The following is a 17,482-nucleotide window of genomic DNA, read 5'->3' on the forward strand; positions in this document are numbered from 1 at the left end:
TTATAACTGGACTTTATATTCAAACTGACACCTGCTATAGGGGAAACCATTCATCCTCTTCACTACTGCAAGACACATCCACAAAATGGGCAGCAGAAATGGCCCAAGTTTGGAAACCATAGGAGTAGGAATTATCTGACGGAATCAATTCCGGATCGAAAAGAAAAATTTGACTGAACGTACCTGCTGGAGGAAGCATTGGTAAGGAGTATGTAGTTATTTCGCACACTGCGTAAACTGGCCAGAATCTGAGCAAAGGGGGTGACTATCAAGTCTTCAGCATGCCTGTAAACAGAGAGGAGAGATGCACATCAGAATTGGTCAAAGCTCCGATTTGTAAAGTAAAGACGCAAACGCATTTAAGACATAGGCTAGTAGCCAGGATTTTTTTTTTGGGGGGGGGGGGGTATTTTTCTGAAGTACATGTACACCAATTCCTGGTAAATTTTCCAGTTTACAGGATTTTTGGTCATTTTCAAAGATTCTTCCCCAAAAGGAATAATTTGCAGTCCCCCCTGGCTATACACCTATGCATTACAAGATATATTTGAATTGTAAAACCGTTTGGCAAAATGGATAGGACAGAATAAATTCAAAATTCAAATTCATTCATAAACATTCATATTACATGTGCTTGCATCACAAAGTAAATACTAATAAATCATGAAAAATATCAGCTGGAAATGGAAACTCGATATTACAGTGGGTGAAAAGTGTTAAACCTGGAAACAAAGTCAAATGTAGTTTTGAATTAGTAAACAATACATATACATGTACAGAGTGTCCCTGAAATAAAAGTGATTGATTTAAAAAAAATTACATCTATACATGTATATACTAAAGTGTGTTGACAAGTTTATGCTAGTTGAGGACGTCTTTAAAGACACCTCTCACAGTAATAGGCTTATGTATATTATCAGACGTACATTAACTGGCTGAAGCGTGTATATCAGAAAATTCCACAATGTAAGAAATCGACAACACAGAAATTCATCTACATGTAAAACACAAGTAAAGAACCTACCTTTCCAACATTGTATATCACCTATGAAAAGCTCTTAATGCATTGAAACTACTCACAATCTGAACTGCTTCTGATGCTTCTGGACCAATTTATAAGCATCAAGTGCTTACACAAGCATTTCAAATCAAAGTGTTCAACATCATCGATCAGAATTCACAGAATTATGAACTGGCCAGTTGCAATTCATAGAAAACTACGAGTTAGATTTTTATTTTCATTTTAAGGGAAAGTCCTCTGGGGTCTCAACCTTTATACAAGTATCCAGAAAATCTCTATTTCTCACTAGTACGTTCTGTGTTGATGATTAACAATATTTGGATAAAGACAGCTGGATTTGCCATCTTGTATTTAAAGTGGACGGACTTGATTTTGCCGCTGGGCATTGGTAGATCATACGCCAATCACAAGCTTATAAACCGTGCAAGGTAACAGCCACATAATTGCTTTCTTGGAATACTGCAAGTTGTCTGGGACTGTGAATAAAGTAGCATTAATGAGATGACAAAACTCATCAATCTCATTTTCTGAGAAGATCGCAAGAACTAGGAGATTCGTCTTTCAAAACGAATGTCAAGAAACTGGTATGGCTAAGAATGGTTTTTATTGAGCACTTTTTAATGAGGCCTAACTAGAAAGGCTTGAACACCGCAGCGTCTTTAGGGTATGTTAGAGAGGTCTGGAACTCGCCTTGCATCACTTAACCTTTGAACTCGAACGATGAAAGTGATTCAGAAGAGATTCAAACCCATAACCCTAATGCCACGAGTCTCGCACTCTCATCACTGCACCACAGCATATCATGCTCCAGAGAGTCCACATAAGCTAGACAAGCTCACACATTTTCCAAACTTTACAGAGGTTGTGACATTGCACCTTACCTCTGCCAAAATGAATACTTATGGTGGCGTCCAAATCTAATATCACGAAGAGCACTAGTGCTCATGGTCCGGGGAAGTACGGCTGGAAGACTTGACATTTTACCATCCTTGTCCCCAGCGTTGCTTAGCCCTGTAATGAGAAATTGGGAAGAACATGTGGTGAGAATCTACGGGTCAACATTTTGAGGAGGGGCATAAAATAGGCGTCAGCATGCATGTCACAAACTTGTAGTCTGAAGTGCGATTCACCCGTACTGTCAGTGACATATTGTACACAACCTCGGGCATGACACTTTACTAAAGAATCTACTGCCGCATCCTCTGAATGACACAAAAGATGGTGACACCAGTCTAAAGACCCAAATTATAGCCCAACCGTAGTGGCATTACCAACAGTAGAGAGTCACCATCCATGAAGAGGAAACACGCAGCCTGAAATGGGCTACAGAAAAGAGAAAAACTGAAATGTCTCGAGGAATATTTACCCAAAATTACACAACAGGAGGGTCCCTTAGGTTCTGTCTGTGTCCTTTTATACACAAACAATGAGTGTTTTTTTTGGAACGCCACTATCCCCCCATTAGACATCATATCAGATATCATATAATGTCCAGCTGTGTATTTGATCAACAGAAGTATCGAATCTTTATCTGGATTAAACTGATGTGCCTTGCTCACCTACTTCGCAACAAATGGATGGTTTTATAACTGCTGCAAGATTTATATAACTTTCATTCGAGTTGGTTCATCAATTAGCACTTTTAAAATTTCACACTTAAACGGTGTCACCACCATGCCTAAATATTGGCATTTTCAAAACGTCATAGTAACAATCCCAAATATTTTATCTTATACATCAAAACCTACAAGCTTTTAACAGCAGTACCACCACACCTGTGGGAGGTTGCTTAACACTATTGACCCAAATACAACAAAGATATGACCAGGTGTGTGTTGTGTCGTGTGTGGGTTAGAAGACCAACAACTCCTGTAAAGACACCTCCTGTAAACCATCACTGGAGTAACACATTTTCAGAGGTCGGCCAGTCAAAGACTCATCCTTCGCTCTTATCCCCTGCCTACTGGGTGTCCAAAATGGCAAGAGGAAAAGTGGGCGAGGGTGTAGACTATATCCCTTGTACCGCTATTGGGTAATGTACTTTGCACCACTATCGTCTATGATGGTAGGCAAAAATCCTTCTACTACTATGGTCTATGATGGCAAGCCAAAATCCTTCGTACCACTATGCTCAATGAGGCCAAAGTCCTGAACCATGAAGTCTATGATGGTGATGCTGGTAGATTGAACATCGTTTATACCCTAACTCAGGTACCAAATATGACTTAGTAATTTCCACCGGACTCACCTTAATTCTTATCCCAACAAAAGATGGACAATGTCTCGAATCAATTCAGCTATCGCGGGTTATTTTGGTAGCTCATGTTGCATGCAACATGGCCGGAAGTGCATCAGAATAGCACTGAACAATTCCGAGAGTTGGACCACAGCTCTATGTACAGAGAACAAAACCCCTAGCCACATCACTACACAGCTGTAGCAGCTCCATCGAAGGCAATTACGCTTTCCCCAGTACACATAGGATGAATTCATCAGACCATCCCCTGCACCAATGTGCAGTGGGATAAAAAAACACTTCATGAAACTTGCGGAGATGATATTTCAAGACTTCAATCCAACACCAGGATATGAATGAATAGGTTGCACGTTCAGGTCAATTGAACACAACAAAAATATTTTGTGAATTTTCCTGTTCTGAGGAAGTTCATTGTAGCAAATTATCGGAATATCCAAATGTTAATTCATTGGACTGATAATCTTAATGCGTATAAATGCACCATGACCACATCTCACTAAAACACTGCAGGTCAAGGAGTGTACAGAGGGCCATAAGAGGTGTTAGAGAGGTGTTGCTCTACAGGACAGAAAAGGTGACACTCCTGCTTTAGATCCCCCCCTCTGAATACAGCTCATCCTAGTAGTCATGACGTCATGTGTTAGGCAAGTTTCTGCTGAATTTACAAATGCAGTTGAGGACTTAGAAAATCTGATCGCTCCGTATTGACCCAAATATCGATATTCTATTGATTGATAAAAGATTGTGTACATTTGGGTTTGGTGGAAAACATGGGCAGGGATCAACTATAGCTATAAATACATTGAAAAGAAAGAGCATCCATACACAATAGTTTGTAGGATAATCTGCATTGAATAAGGAATATTAAGAATATTTGAACACATAGTTTTCTCAAAGATAAATATACTCAATGTTCACCGATCTAAGAATGGTTGATTAATCAATGAATAACATCAAATGCATGCATAATATGCAGCTTAAACTGAATGTTCAGAACTGGTCTTTGATCAGTGAAACTAGAGTATATGATACATGTACTATTAAAAAGATTCTGCTCGAAATGGGTGATCAGTATTAAAAAAGAAGTTGTCATAAGTGAAGAATTTCACTTTGCAGGCATCTAGACCAAAGAAATGGGTGATGATACAGACTGCGAAGGGCGTTACATATCAACGATCAAAATCGGAATAATGGACAAGCAGGGGTTAAGGTATCACAAAGGCAACGCAATACATCATTAAAGGATTTGTAAAACAATGGCTTTGACAACACATCAATTGGCATGATTTAAAACTTTGTAATGAGCTTTTGTTCGACCCAGCACGTTACCGGTACAATGATATTTGTCTGGCTTTATTTAAGTTAATTTAGCTAAAATTGACAAACAGCACGTGGAGTCTGACTTCAAAGGATTTAAAAATACATTTTAAAGTAAACTGCCAGTATGTTCTTTGGCTTACAGGTGTGGTAGGTCGTACAGCTTCAGTTATTTCAAGTTTAGTATGTTCTTAAAGGACATCTGCAGGTATATTTATGTTTATTCATTTATGGTATGTTTCATATCCAATGAGGTTTTCATCTATTCTAACAAATACATAGGTTTATAGAGCACAAATGAGAAGATTGAAAATGGAATCTTGTGTTTCATGCTCAGAAGCTAAATATTAAGTGATTGATGCTTGTTTAAAAGGAAGCACACTATATCGATCTGCACAGTGGTACAAAAGTCACCAATAATTTGAATAAATGATGAATTGGTAAAAGCGAATCAAGTGCCCATTAAATAAATTACGACTCCCTTTAACAGATCGTGTATGCAAAAATCAATTGCCTGTACCACTGACTTGTCTGATATGGGAATGGACCAAGTGATACGGATGGTGGAATCAGAAGTGTTTGAGGAAAATGATACCGAGCTGGCAGATCTAAATTGGCTGTTTCAACAAGACTGCTCGGGTAGACTAAATATTCAGACTGAAACCTGAGGTGTCAGCCGAGGGTTTTGCAACCTTACAGCAGGTATATTGGGTGGTTTCATTTCGACCCCTACACTGCGTCTGGACGGTACCATTATTACCAACGGTGTGGAATATCAAGAGCAGATTATATTGATATGACTATGAGATAAGGGTTCTCACCTTTATCTAACGAGTTGTAGCAAGTGCATACCATCAACATCCACTTTCATTAACCTCTCCTGTAGACGGAGTAGCATTGAGCTGATTTTTCGAAATATGTCAGTGAAAATGTCAGCCAAGATTGGATTGATTTAACGGCATGTTCTATAGATCAGTCAATAGGGCTGCTATGGCGATTTATTAAGTCCTTTCACTTTATTCTGTGGTGACATTACCAACCGGTATTGTGCTGAAGGATTTTCCGTGTTATTACCAGGGGAAATGTCAGATCTTTTGTCCACCTGATGGCCTAAAAAGTTGTTCATCTAGGTATTGCCGATAGTATGGAATATTATAAAGCGTTTTTCATATGCTCTGTGTTTATAGTGTACAAGGAGATGCTCTGTGTATGGGCAAGAAGGGAACTGCTAAGCTAGCAGAAGCAGCCACACAGTGAAAGAAGGTCACACCTGTTTTACCTTGTGCTGTGAAATGATACTGATCACACCACAGATGAAAACTAGGGCATCAATTCACACCGCAGTTGGGCATGCATGACCTACAAAGGACGAATTGGCAACCAGAATGGAGTTAGACCCCACGACCTCTGGACTGCTGACACTTCAACCATTATGTCACCATGCCCCAAATTGCATTATTATTGCATTTCCTTTGCAGAGACCAAACATTATAAACACACTTTATAATGTTTTTGAAACTTTTTTATTTGACTCTCTGCACAAGACAGCTCTTCACTTTGAAACATGCATACATGTATGTAACCAAAATCTATTTTCGCCTTCACAAGCGGATCCAATATCTTTGGGTAATCTAGTGCACAATTTATCCATGACGAAACCAGACACCGTATCGGTAACGTTAGCTCCTTCATTGATCGATCAGAGCAAATCATTAAGAGAATCAATGGCGTGTTCTCTACCTACATTTAACAGGCATTCCTTGATGTACATGCAGACCTTAGAATATTCATTCCAGGATGCGTTTCGTACAGAATTCCCGGCAGTGGTGACTGGTCATTTAGTGTCTCTCCCTCTATTGCCCAACACATGACAACCATTTCTATGCAAGATACTGCCACTGTGATGAGGCAGCCAATCAGAATCGTCAGAACAATAATTCAAAGCATCAGCTCTGAATGGTGCATTTAGCACTGCATCATGGTCCTTAATGGCATTGTCAGTGATGCTAGCTTTGGTCATTGGTGCTCATGATAACTTAACCTTGCGTCTCAAAGTAACTGGCTATCACAAAGCTGCTTCAACCTTGATGTAAACATCAAAAACTTTCCAAAACTGACTGAGAGCAACGATAACAAGGGGTAGGATGCGAGTCAGATGGCTTGACGCAGTTAAGTGTGATGGTGCAGCAGCTGGTCTTGGTGAAGACTTGTCGGAAGCTGCCAGTGACAGAATTCAATGGTGAAGGTCCCTCACACGTTTGATGGCTTAAATCATCTTGTTGCATAAAAGAAGAAGAAGAACGATGACTTCACATTACAACTCACAGGGCTATGTCATTGACTTTTAAAGATGATATGTTCAAAATGTTCGCCAGTTGAACCTAAGTTTGAATAATGAGACAGTCAATGAGATATAAATTCTCATCGTTATCAGCATACATGTAGCAGCTAATAGCAGCCTACACAAAGCCAGGCAACTCTATCCTGCGACAGATCCCTTTAGAAACAAAGCTTTCTTTATCACATTTAAGATCAGCATCAGAGTATTATTCAGTTGCATTGTGTATTATTTTTAATGAAGAAACTATTGGAGAAAATTGGTAATCTCAAAAGGTGATAGTTTTCATTGCCTGTTTTCAGACGGTTGTTTTCTGATAGGAGTTGGACCCATTTTACCAAACAAACCTTTTTACGTCAGCAACGATATGAGCCACAGTGAATGATCCTCGATCTCCAGCTCTTTTCTGATGCAACAGGAGTTAAATTCTGTCTAATACCTAACAATTTTTTTGATCATTCTCTGCATTTACATGAGCTACCAATGGATGATTCCCCAAGCCAATAGCGCTTTGTCCAATGAGAAAAGGCAATTTCAGAAGAGCATACAAAAAAGATACCTTTTATGGCTCACAGTATTTGGATCTATGGTAGCGCAGGATACTCTTCTTAGTTGAACATTTAAAGAACACAAGAACCAGAGCATTTTGTTCAGTCACATTCGAAGAAAGCTGAAAGCTTTTCTGCAATATCGAGAAGGAATGATACGGTGCCCTATAACAATGCTGGTTTATTTCAATCGTATATGATTCTGGCGCAGATAAAGCTGGCTCAACCCTCTTTCTTCCTCCTAAAATACTGTTTTTTTCAATAGTGTTCTCCTTCCATTTGTTGATTCTATTTATATTCAAAACTGAAGCTGACTTCTTTCTTTTCCATGTTTCCATTCCACATGTTAGGTCATGTTTTCAGGCAAGGAATTGTTTAGACAAGGAAACTTCCGTTGGAAGGCAACATGAGTCAGCAAGTCATATGTTGTTTCAATTTGGCATACTGGCATTTCTATGGATTTAACTGTATTTGTACCAGCTTCTTTCCACATGTATAGCCAATGGAAAAATCTGGCCAGATTAAACACTAACTCGACACAAGAAGTTCCCTCCATTTTATGAATTGTCAAGCAGCTCCACAGCAGAAAGAGAGGGAGCTTTATAAGGCACTCAAAGTAAAGACTAAAACAGTTATTGTGCTTGCAATTGGCTGAATTGGTATACATATATCAGTGAACACAAAGACCAAACGAAATGGTACCATTGAAATATATATTCAGTACTATACACAATTGGAAATTTTCAACTTTTTTTAAACAAATGAATTACATGTATGGTAGACCTTTAAATTGTTAGCTTTGGGCTGTTGATTAATTCCTCTGTAACCCATCCCTCATCCGACATATTTCGACAGCCAAAAATTACAACCTTTAGTTTTTGAACTTGATATTGATTAGTTGCCATCATTATCAATAACAAGCTGTTCTCAAAATATCAAAAGCCGGTAAAAACAGATATAAACATGCACAAAACAATATGCAAGTGTATACCTGATATATAAAACAATAAAGAAATAAATCCATATTCCCAATGCGGACTTCAAAGCACTAATCATGCTAATTGAAAATCCATTTGTCGAGTGATGTCAAATTAACGTAATTCAATTGATTAGGAGTTATATTGGCACATCATCTAGAATGTGATGAAATGCTTCAAAATAAGCATCATGAATGTGCAATTTTTTTCAATTTGAATTAGATAATGATGTCTGATCAACGAGTAATTAGGACAAGTATGAAGAAATCAAACTGCAGTCTAATAGCTCATTTTCTCCCACTGGTACACTGTATATATGTCAGATTGAAATGGTTGCAGCTCAGATGATACAATGCAGAATACCTTCGTTTTGGTTGCCCTTGTCAGAAATGCAGAAGATCAGTCAGAATCTGTGGCGGTCAATTATTGAGGCCATCCATTCAGACCTCGCCTCCAGACCGAGGCACCTTTTGGCAATACAACCCAAAACATGTGACTGCCTGCTAATTTTACATGTGATGTTCAATCATCATCATGAGTGCAACAGTGAGTGCACTGGGACCGCCCAGGAATCAAACCCGGGATCTCAGAGGTGACAGGCACTGATGTTTCCACTATGCCACCCCGACCAGCCCAGAGCGCAACTCAACATGTTCAATGAGGGAATGATAGAGGTCCTGTATTCGGCCACATTTGTTGCTTGTGACCACCACTTTGATAGACTTCGATGAAGTAAACCATCATTATAAATCACTACTGTCATACTGACATCCCTTGAGAACACTTTGACATTTTTATGGCAAAATCAACAGAAAGACCTTGGGACCTTAAAGCCTTTTACTTTGGGTACAGCTTCCTTCATTACGAAACCACTTTTTTTTGGACTGCCAATAGTTCGTAGTTTGAACCCCTGGGATTTGTTTGGAAGCAAAAATTTAAGACTGAGATCATTAGTGTCAGAACTTGTGAGCATCAAACTTATATATGTTATAAGTTCAAACTTAAAACTAAATGGCAGAACTAAAGGTGGTTCCACTACTTTCTGATAGCTTATTGTGTACGTTTTCAAACTTACCTGCTATTTTAAGTTAAATATCAACTTGAATGTCAAAGTCTCTGGATACATGTAGATGGGTCTTCAATATTATTAGTATTGGAATCGATCATTCGTATCAGTAGAGCAGGAATTGAATGGGCATCAAATGTTGGGACTTGGTCAGAAACTATGATATTCTTAATATGATGACCAGAATGCTGCTGTGATTTGGTAGAAGCGATTATCTGACCGACTTTGTGGTTGAAGGTAACATGGTCGGGGTCATACCACAGTGTGGTCAGCAATATGTCAACTAGCACAACTATACTAACCAGCAGAAATCTGTATCACTTTTGACTCAAATATGTTGGAGGAAACTTTTCGGAAGGCTGACCTTACCACGTGCTTTTGGATCATCAAAATCTCCACAGGTACAAAAAGAATAAGTACATGTATCATAATAACCTAGGAGCAACTTAATCTCTCTGTAAGCGTCTATCTTCCTACATACAACACTTCAACATATTTGTCTTCTATTGATAAAAAATTAAGTGTTTAAAAATATGTGAATGAAAATGAGTTGATACCTACGGGGCATAGAATCGGAGGTGGGCATGTAGTAGTCTCGGCCCGGCATCAAATAATCCATACTCGAATTGGAATCCATTCTCGTCAACTCCATTCTGAGAATATCCAAATGGCAGTCCTCACCAAGTCAAACAATTACCATGGATTTACTCCTATTATGGACAAATCCTTTTGCTTTATTAAAATGTATCCGATGCTATCAAGAAACTTATCAAGATATCCTGGAGTTATCGAAACTTTATTTTCCGAGTCAGCAACACCGATCAAAATTGTGCAAAATTCACTTCAAAAGCGAAAACGATTGACACATTAATTTTACTACTTTTTGCTGTATCATACCAAGTTCACTTTAAGAGATCTCATTTGTGAACTTGACGGAAGAAGTTTTGAACTGGATGGACGGCGTATGACTCCAACCAAAGCCATGTAGAGGTGAACACATGAAAGGTACAGTATTAAGTTAGTACAACTTACTGCTACAGTGGTTCATTCCATTATATCTCACGCAGCAGATTCCAAAATGGATGACAGTAATGGATGGTGATTGCACCGACACGCGATTCCTATCTAACTAAATCTTTGACAAGAAATCTCCAATGCTATCAAACTCCTCTAAAAGATTTCTCAAAGGTTAGAACACATCCTCATGCTCCAAATGAAATAACCAAAGACTTGGCATTGCTCTTAACATCACCCACACATTTCCAATAAAACTTCACAAACCAGAAGTCATATTATCAAGGTGCATTACTCCGAAGAAAATGATTTTAACGAAATCCACATGTAATTCTTTTTACTGACAGAATCACTATATTCCAAGAAGATGCACTCTGATTGAGATTTTGGCACGTCTCATGATATCCAAAGAAACTGAGACCAAAAGTTCCTTGATTTCTCATCAAACATCAGCAATCATTTCACAATGGTATACCTGAGGTATATTACCTTCAGAATACAAAATAATGAGAGAAGGTTGTCAATAGAAACATAACAAACTCCATTGAATGAAAAATGTAGATTCAAACATGTTTTACTGAACTAAACAATTGTATGATATTCCTCAGAACAGAATAATGCCAATTAGTTTCGCCCACATTCAGGAATTTTAACAAGCCAAGAAGTATCCAACGTGCAGAGATGTGTAGATTTCAACTTGCCATTATGATTCAAACACGCTGAAAGGATGAATCACGTCCACTCCGTGCGCAGACCTGCTGATGACATTATCTTTCGTACACAATGATCGTCATGCACTTTCGTAACCACAGCAGCGTGAAGTTATAGGAACACCGATGCTGATGGGCAATTACTAATAATCCGAGATGTGTGACGAAACTGATTCAATCACTGGCAAGAATGGAGGTCAATACTTTGCACGATTGTTGGACTAAATGACACATGGATTCCTGAGTTGACAAGTACCATAGTCAGCTAATACGTAGCCAATTAGTTTCAGCGTTGTGTGCTTTGCGCACAGGTTAACAAGGCTATAGCGATAGCGTTCTGTTGGTGGCAGATTGAAAAAATCATAGTGTACATAGTTGAACTCACACGGTAATTAGCTGAGTAAATCCAATATTGGATGAACAGGTAGATTCATGGTAGACCAATAGATGCAATAGATGCAAATCCGATAGGAATACATGTGCATTAAGTGTTGGCTGTCATATCCAATACAATGAATGGACTCATCCAATACCATGATATGGAGACAGCACCAAGCACCATGGCATAGAGAACTGCTGATGCTTGGAGTGACTACACAAGAGACAACACTGTCTTCACCTTACTCTCCAACAAATAAACCAATTTCCTGTGAATGTAATGGAACTTTTGAGACTTAGGTAATATACACATACATCAGTTATCAATGTCTTTTCTAGTAGAGTTCTGGAGGTAAATTTCCTTGCATAAAAGAAAGCTATTCCAAAAGACTTGTTTATGATACGCACACATCAGTCCTCAATGTCATTGGTCAGAGTCAAGATTGGAAGGAAGATATTCTCTCATGAAAGAAAGTCTACATTGTATTCAAAATAACTAGTATTAGATACGCACACACTTTGGTTCAGGTAGACTTCTGGAGGTATATTTCTCATATGAACGAAAGCCTTTTCCAAATAACTTTAAAAGATATGCAAACAGCAGTCTTCCAAGTTTCTAGTAGTGTAGAGTTCAGGAGGTACATTTTTCACATGAAAGAGAGCTTATTCAAAACTACATGAATACAGAACTTTCAGCAGAAAAGCCTCAGACAAGACACAAGCTATACAAGAGTCCATTCTGCCGACATGATCCTAAACAATTGTTTAACATTCTCCTAACACTTGTGCAGACTACAGCAGCGCTGTGTCTGCCAGTGAGACAATAATGTGATGAACTGCCTGCTGCACGCATCCCTAACAGTCTCCTCCTCACATTGATCGACTCTTATGTCATCTGTAAAGAGATGCTACGCAAGTCTATCAATAATGATTGATTATCTGGACAGATTTGAACGTATTAGATCGATCTTTGTCAGTTCATAGTGTCAGTTTCTGTATAAAGCTCACCCGACTTCTATTGTAAAATGATCAAATGATTAGAAATTTGCTGTGATCTTTGTTTGTTCACACAGTCAGTTTTTTATTAAACTCACTAGACTCCCATTGTAACATGATAGAACTTGTTAATTTGGTTGGGCAATCTTCGACAATGGTTGGTGCACAGAACTATTCTTTGTACATACAAGCCCCCTCCCCCTCCTTCTTACAGTAAGTTGTCCGTCTAATAGGCAAAGCAAACACTACTCCCCACAGTAATCCTTTTTTCATTGAGTCTTTTAGCAAACAAACCATGCTTTGTACAAGAGTGAAAAGACTGTCAAAGTAGAAAATTGTTGCATATATTTCCTCATCAATCGTAAGACAAGTGTTTGCCCCAGGTGGAAAAAAATGAGCTCAGCCAAAGGTTAAGGTCCATTAAGGTCAATTTCAATTTGGAGGAGGATATTCCTCTCATTTGCCAAGGAAAAGTGTCCTGAAGATTTGCAACGTTATTGGTAAGCTTTGCATCACCATGTTATCATGGATGCCAAAGATATCATATTATAACTCTACAATGAGTTATTTGATTTATTTCCCATTAAGAATAAGCCCATGCTGTTCTAATGTCAAACACCCACCCTAAGAATGTAAAACATGTAAGCAAATAATAGTAATGCCAACAAAACACCTTGAAGAGAGCAGGTAATACCAATTACACCACAACTGTGAGTTGAACTTTAAAAAAAACCCTGTTAGACCCACTCATGGGGGGAATTATGCCAAGAAGAACTGAATCTCTAGGAGTCTGTACTGTAAAGACTGGATATCTAGGTGTTCGTAACCTTACTAGCCAAGATATCATGCAAGCAATTTCCCCTCAAGGAAGTTGTATTCATAATATTCAATTGTATTCATCAAAACAGCAACCTGAAGTTATCATTTAATTCAACAACATCTTAATGCTCCACTTCACACCATTTCACAGTTTTTCCAACTATCAGACCTTTTGGTGGATTGGGTGGCAGTTATCAACACAGCCCAAAATGACACTTCGCTTAAAGGCAGTTTCTGCTCAGAAGATTCCTGGTTTCATTTTACCAAAAGAATTCTATAACCAGAAGCTGAACAGAACTATCACCATTTTGTATTCACACATAGAAATCAGCCATTGGAGGATTAGGGACCCTAAATGAATAGACAGCGCCCTGATTTTAGAAGACTAGAAGAGGTCACTTGATTGTTTCTTGGCCAATCAAAGGTCACATTTTTTTGTTTAGGGTAACAAAATCAAATAGATATATCAATTTGGGAAATCACAGAATGACACACTTACATACTCAGAAGCAAGAACATCAATTCAATCCTACATGTATAACTGACTGAATGAATTCTCGTAAAAAATATAAATAGCATCACTGTTCCATGTGGCCGTGACTTGATACTGACATATTCATGAGAAAATATGTCACGTCAATTATAAAGTTTTTGTTAGAAATTCACCCCATATTAACTTTATGATCACAGTGACCAATTAATTAACTGATTGATTAATTAAAAAGTTTGACAGATTGACCAAACTGGTGTTGGCCCAATTTTACTCCTGGAGGAAAGAGATAACATTTAGATGCGATTGACCTGACCTATTAAGATTTCCACGAAAAAAGTCAGAAGTTACCAGCAAATTTTCATCACCAACTCAATTACTGTCTCTATGAAATTTTCATTTCCATGATATTGATTTGATAGATTTCATTCACTGAATAAATTGGAAAATTGAATAAGATATGTGAAATAGACAAATAACATGTGAATGCAATATGACTGATAGCATTTTCTGCGCTGCGCAGTGAATGTTGTATTGCCCATCTTCATTTATCTGATTCAAATTTCATACTGTGATAAAAATTGAGGAAACTTGATTGGAGAAACACGTGGTGCACGCACAAAATCTATCCATGCATATTTTACAATTTGTTCGCTTTCCATAGGACAAACCAGCAGTGCAAGTTTCTCTATATTTGATGCAAATCATTCTTGAAGAACATCATTACCAGATGAACACAACAATACTTCGTTGAAAGACCCAACAACACTGTTTTTCTAACTTTATCAAATAAAATTTTCTTTCCCAGGACAGGCAAGCTTGGCAAACTGGAGTGCCTGATAAGATGCTCGGCAATGTGGGGAATTGATTCGCCAGGGTGAATACTTCAACCATATATTTCAAAAGGATTTTACCAAGTGTTTTACCAAATAAGTATGTTTGTGCAATGATATTTTACCGCTGGCTTCCAGCACCTAAACAAGTGTTTTACCAAAGAAGGATGTTTGTGCAATGATATTTTACCGCTGGCTTCCAGCACCTAAACAAGTGTTTTACCAAAGAAGGATGTTTGTGCAATGATATTTTACCGCTGGCTTCCAGCACCTAAACAAGTGTTTTACCAAATAAGTATGTTTGTGCAATGATATTTTACCGCTGGCTTCCAGCACCTAAACAAGTGTTTTACCAAAGAAGGATGTTTGTGCAAACATATTGCTCCTGCTTCTAGCACCTATTGACAATCGAGCATCCGTAGCAAGTGGCTGGAACTTGTCAACAATCAAGAAACCTTCTAGGAACCTTCAAACCACTCAAGAGCATTCTTTCTGACCAAGGAAATAACAAGGGCATACTTAAAAGTTGCAGTTTACCATAAAAGTGCTGGCAGCCACTTTGATAACCGAGACCTAAATTGCTGATGCTCCGATTTCAGAAAACCGACGTTTTTGCCAAGGGTCATTTACGACAATGGACTAATGTGCTACGCATGATGATGGCGACAGAAAAACGGTTGCTTTGCACTAGAAGGCTAAACTAGCCAGAGAGCTTTTCGCACTATTGTCGTCGGATGCATCACTGGACATGCTAATGTCTTGATCGATGCAGATTTGGGACCTGAAGCACACACATGGTGAACTGGTTTATAATTCATTAACGTTTTTATCATTGGGCTCCATCCATTATAGGTTTTATGATGGCTAAGGAGAAATTCTCTTTTGGACATTGTTGTCAGTGTTGAGAACATTTACCATGAACAGAGTGGATGGCATTGCATGCAAAACAAGTCAAAAATTGCTGGGAAAAGTCGTCAGTATCATACCTCAAATAGTTTGTTCTTGATTCTGAAAAAGTCGATATTTTTAGATACTTTCGACTTTGAAGTTTCAGATGAAAAATGAAATTTTGTTCAAAGACTTTATTTTCTGTGCAAAATACCACACATCAGAGTGCCATTCGCTCGTCTTATATATATCATAATACTGGCAATCCATCCCAGCCAAACTCTCTGTATGTTTCTAGAAGGCAAAAACAAGAAAAAAAATCAACAGGTTTTCTATTTTGCTACCGCCCACAGAATATCATATTCCCCATCACGAGAGGCAGATGGCAAACTACCCAGGACCTCAGGCATCAATCTCTTTATTCTCTCATTATTCATGAGAACGGATTCAAGCGACCCCATTGGGGCTCGAATGGATACCGAACTGATAACAATGGTACACTTGGGAGCTGAATGATGAGGCTGACCAATCTATACGTCATTATTTCTATCCAGGACTACTTACATCAGTTGCCATTAGATGAACTGTCTTCCATGACAAGGACAGTGGAGGTGCTAGCAACAATTTGTTGTGCAATATAGCCACCATCAGCTATCAGGCTCACCTTCACTTGTCTATATTGGGGGGGGGGGGGGGCTCATTGAAGTCATATCTTCCCAGAAGGTATATCAACCATACAGTAGGTAAAGCATACGCCTACAACTTGTAGCTTGGAAAGGTCTGAGGTAAAAATGATGTGCAGAGTAGAAAGCTGGGAGAGTAAGAAACAACTGAATATGGAATTTTAATGACTAATTAACAAACTTCTCTAAAAAATATGTCCAAATCTCACAACATACCAGCAAATAAACTTATAACTTACACCAGAAGTATTTTATCCTTGTGTTATTCTCAATTAAGGATTGTATATACATAATAATCACCGAAGCTTTCATAACACTTTGACAGAAACTCAATTTTCATAAGAATCGCTGTATTTCACATGAGTGCGTTCTACCTCGTCAAAAGATCATGTTTCTGTCATTGCCAGGAAGCCATCCAGCAAAGTTTCAAGAAATAATGGAAAACGGATGAGGGGATACATTAACCATTAACATTATAATGGGGATTCATTAAAGAAAATGTGGGCTTAACATTGCCTTTACTGCTGAAATTTTAAGAATAATGCATTACAGAGGAATTTTTCATGATATTTTTAGCTTGCTATTGACAATGACGTCGCCAAGAAATTGCACGCGAAAAGTACTGGTTTATACAGCATAATATAAGAGCTTGTTCTAACACGAGTATCAGTAACATGAAAGCCATTCAACTAAGTTTCAAGAAAATATCCTCTAAAACCGCCCCCACCCCCTCACGGGGTGGTGGTAACACCTGACACCTTTCCATGGACAGGTTGTCTGGGTTAATTTGTTCGCCCCCTTCTTCTCAACAACTTCCTCTGTTTCCAAGACACCTGGCCCTGTGTGTCTGATTCATACATATTTTATTTCTTTATCATATCGCTATGAGTATACAACAGTGGCCTAAAAGGGTTAATAGCTGTTGCTGGCATTGGGATTCATGACCAGCAGCATACCTCCGACTCCCATCATGACAAGAACAGCCAACTGCTCGATGCTAGGAGTCACAGTTGACTTCGTAACCAACTCCGATAATAGAAATAATCAACTCACTAATCGAATTAGCATGTTTCCACAGAGCATTTCAATGCGCCGTCAACTAGCTGAATTCCCCGCAAAACACAGCGCTAGCTCCAACTAACTCTTC

At 38.5% G+C, this 17,482-nt stretch overlaps 1 protein-coding gene across 15 annotated transcripts in view; it reads right to left on the reverse strand.

The window, feature by feature from the left end:
- The window catches only part of LOC135486151 (3',5'-cyclic-AMP phosphodiesterase 4C-like), a 249,309-nt gene that overhangs the window by 17,923 nt on the left and 213,904 nt on the right, over positions 1-17,482 (reverse strand). For 12 of the 15 annotated variants that reach the window (XM_064768707.1, XM_064768703.1, XM_064768702.1 and 9 more), the window contains one exon: positions 184-285. In XM_064768707.1, coding sequence (XP_064624777.1) covers positions 184-285 — 102 coding nt within the window. Of the gene's footprint in view, positions 1-183; positions 286-1,902; positions 2,033-3,269; positions 3,371-10,085; positions 11,027-17,482 lie in introns of those variants that run through there. The other 3 variants (XM_064768714.1, XM_064768717.1, XM_064768715.1) reach the window with 3 other exon arrangements.

Source organism: Lineus longissimus, chromosome 4, assembly GCF_910592395.1.
Source record: "Lineus longissimus chromosome 4, tnLinLong1.2, whole genome shotgun sequence".
NCBI classification, from domain to species: Eukaryota; Metazoa; Nemertea; class Pilidiophora; order Heteronemertea; family Lineidae; genus Lineus; species Lineus longissimus.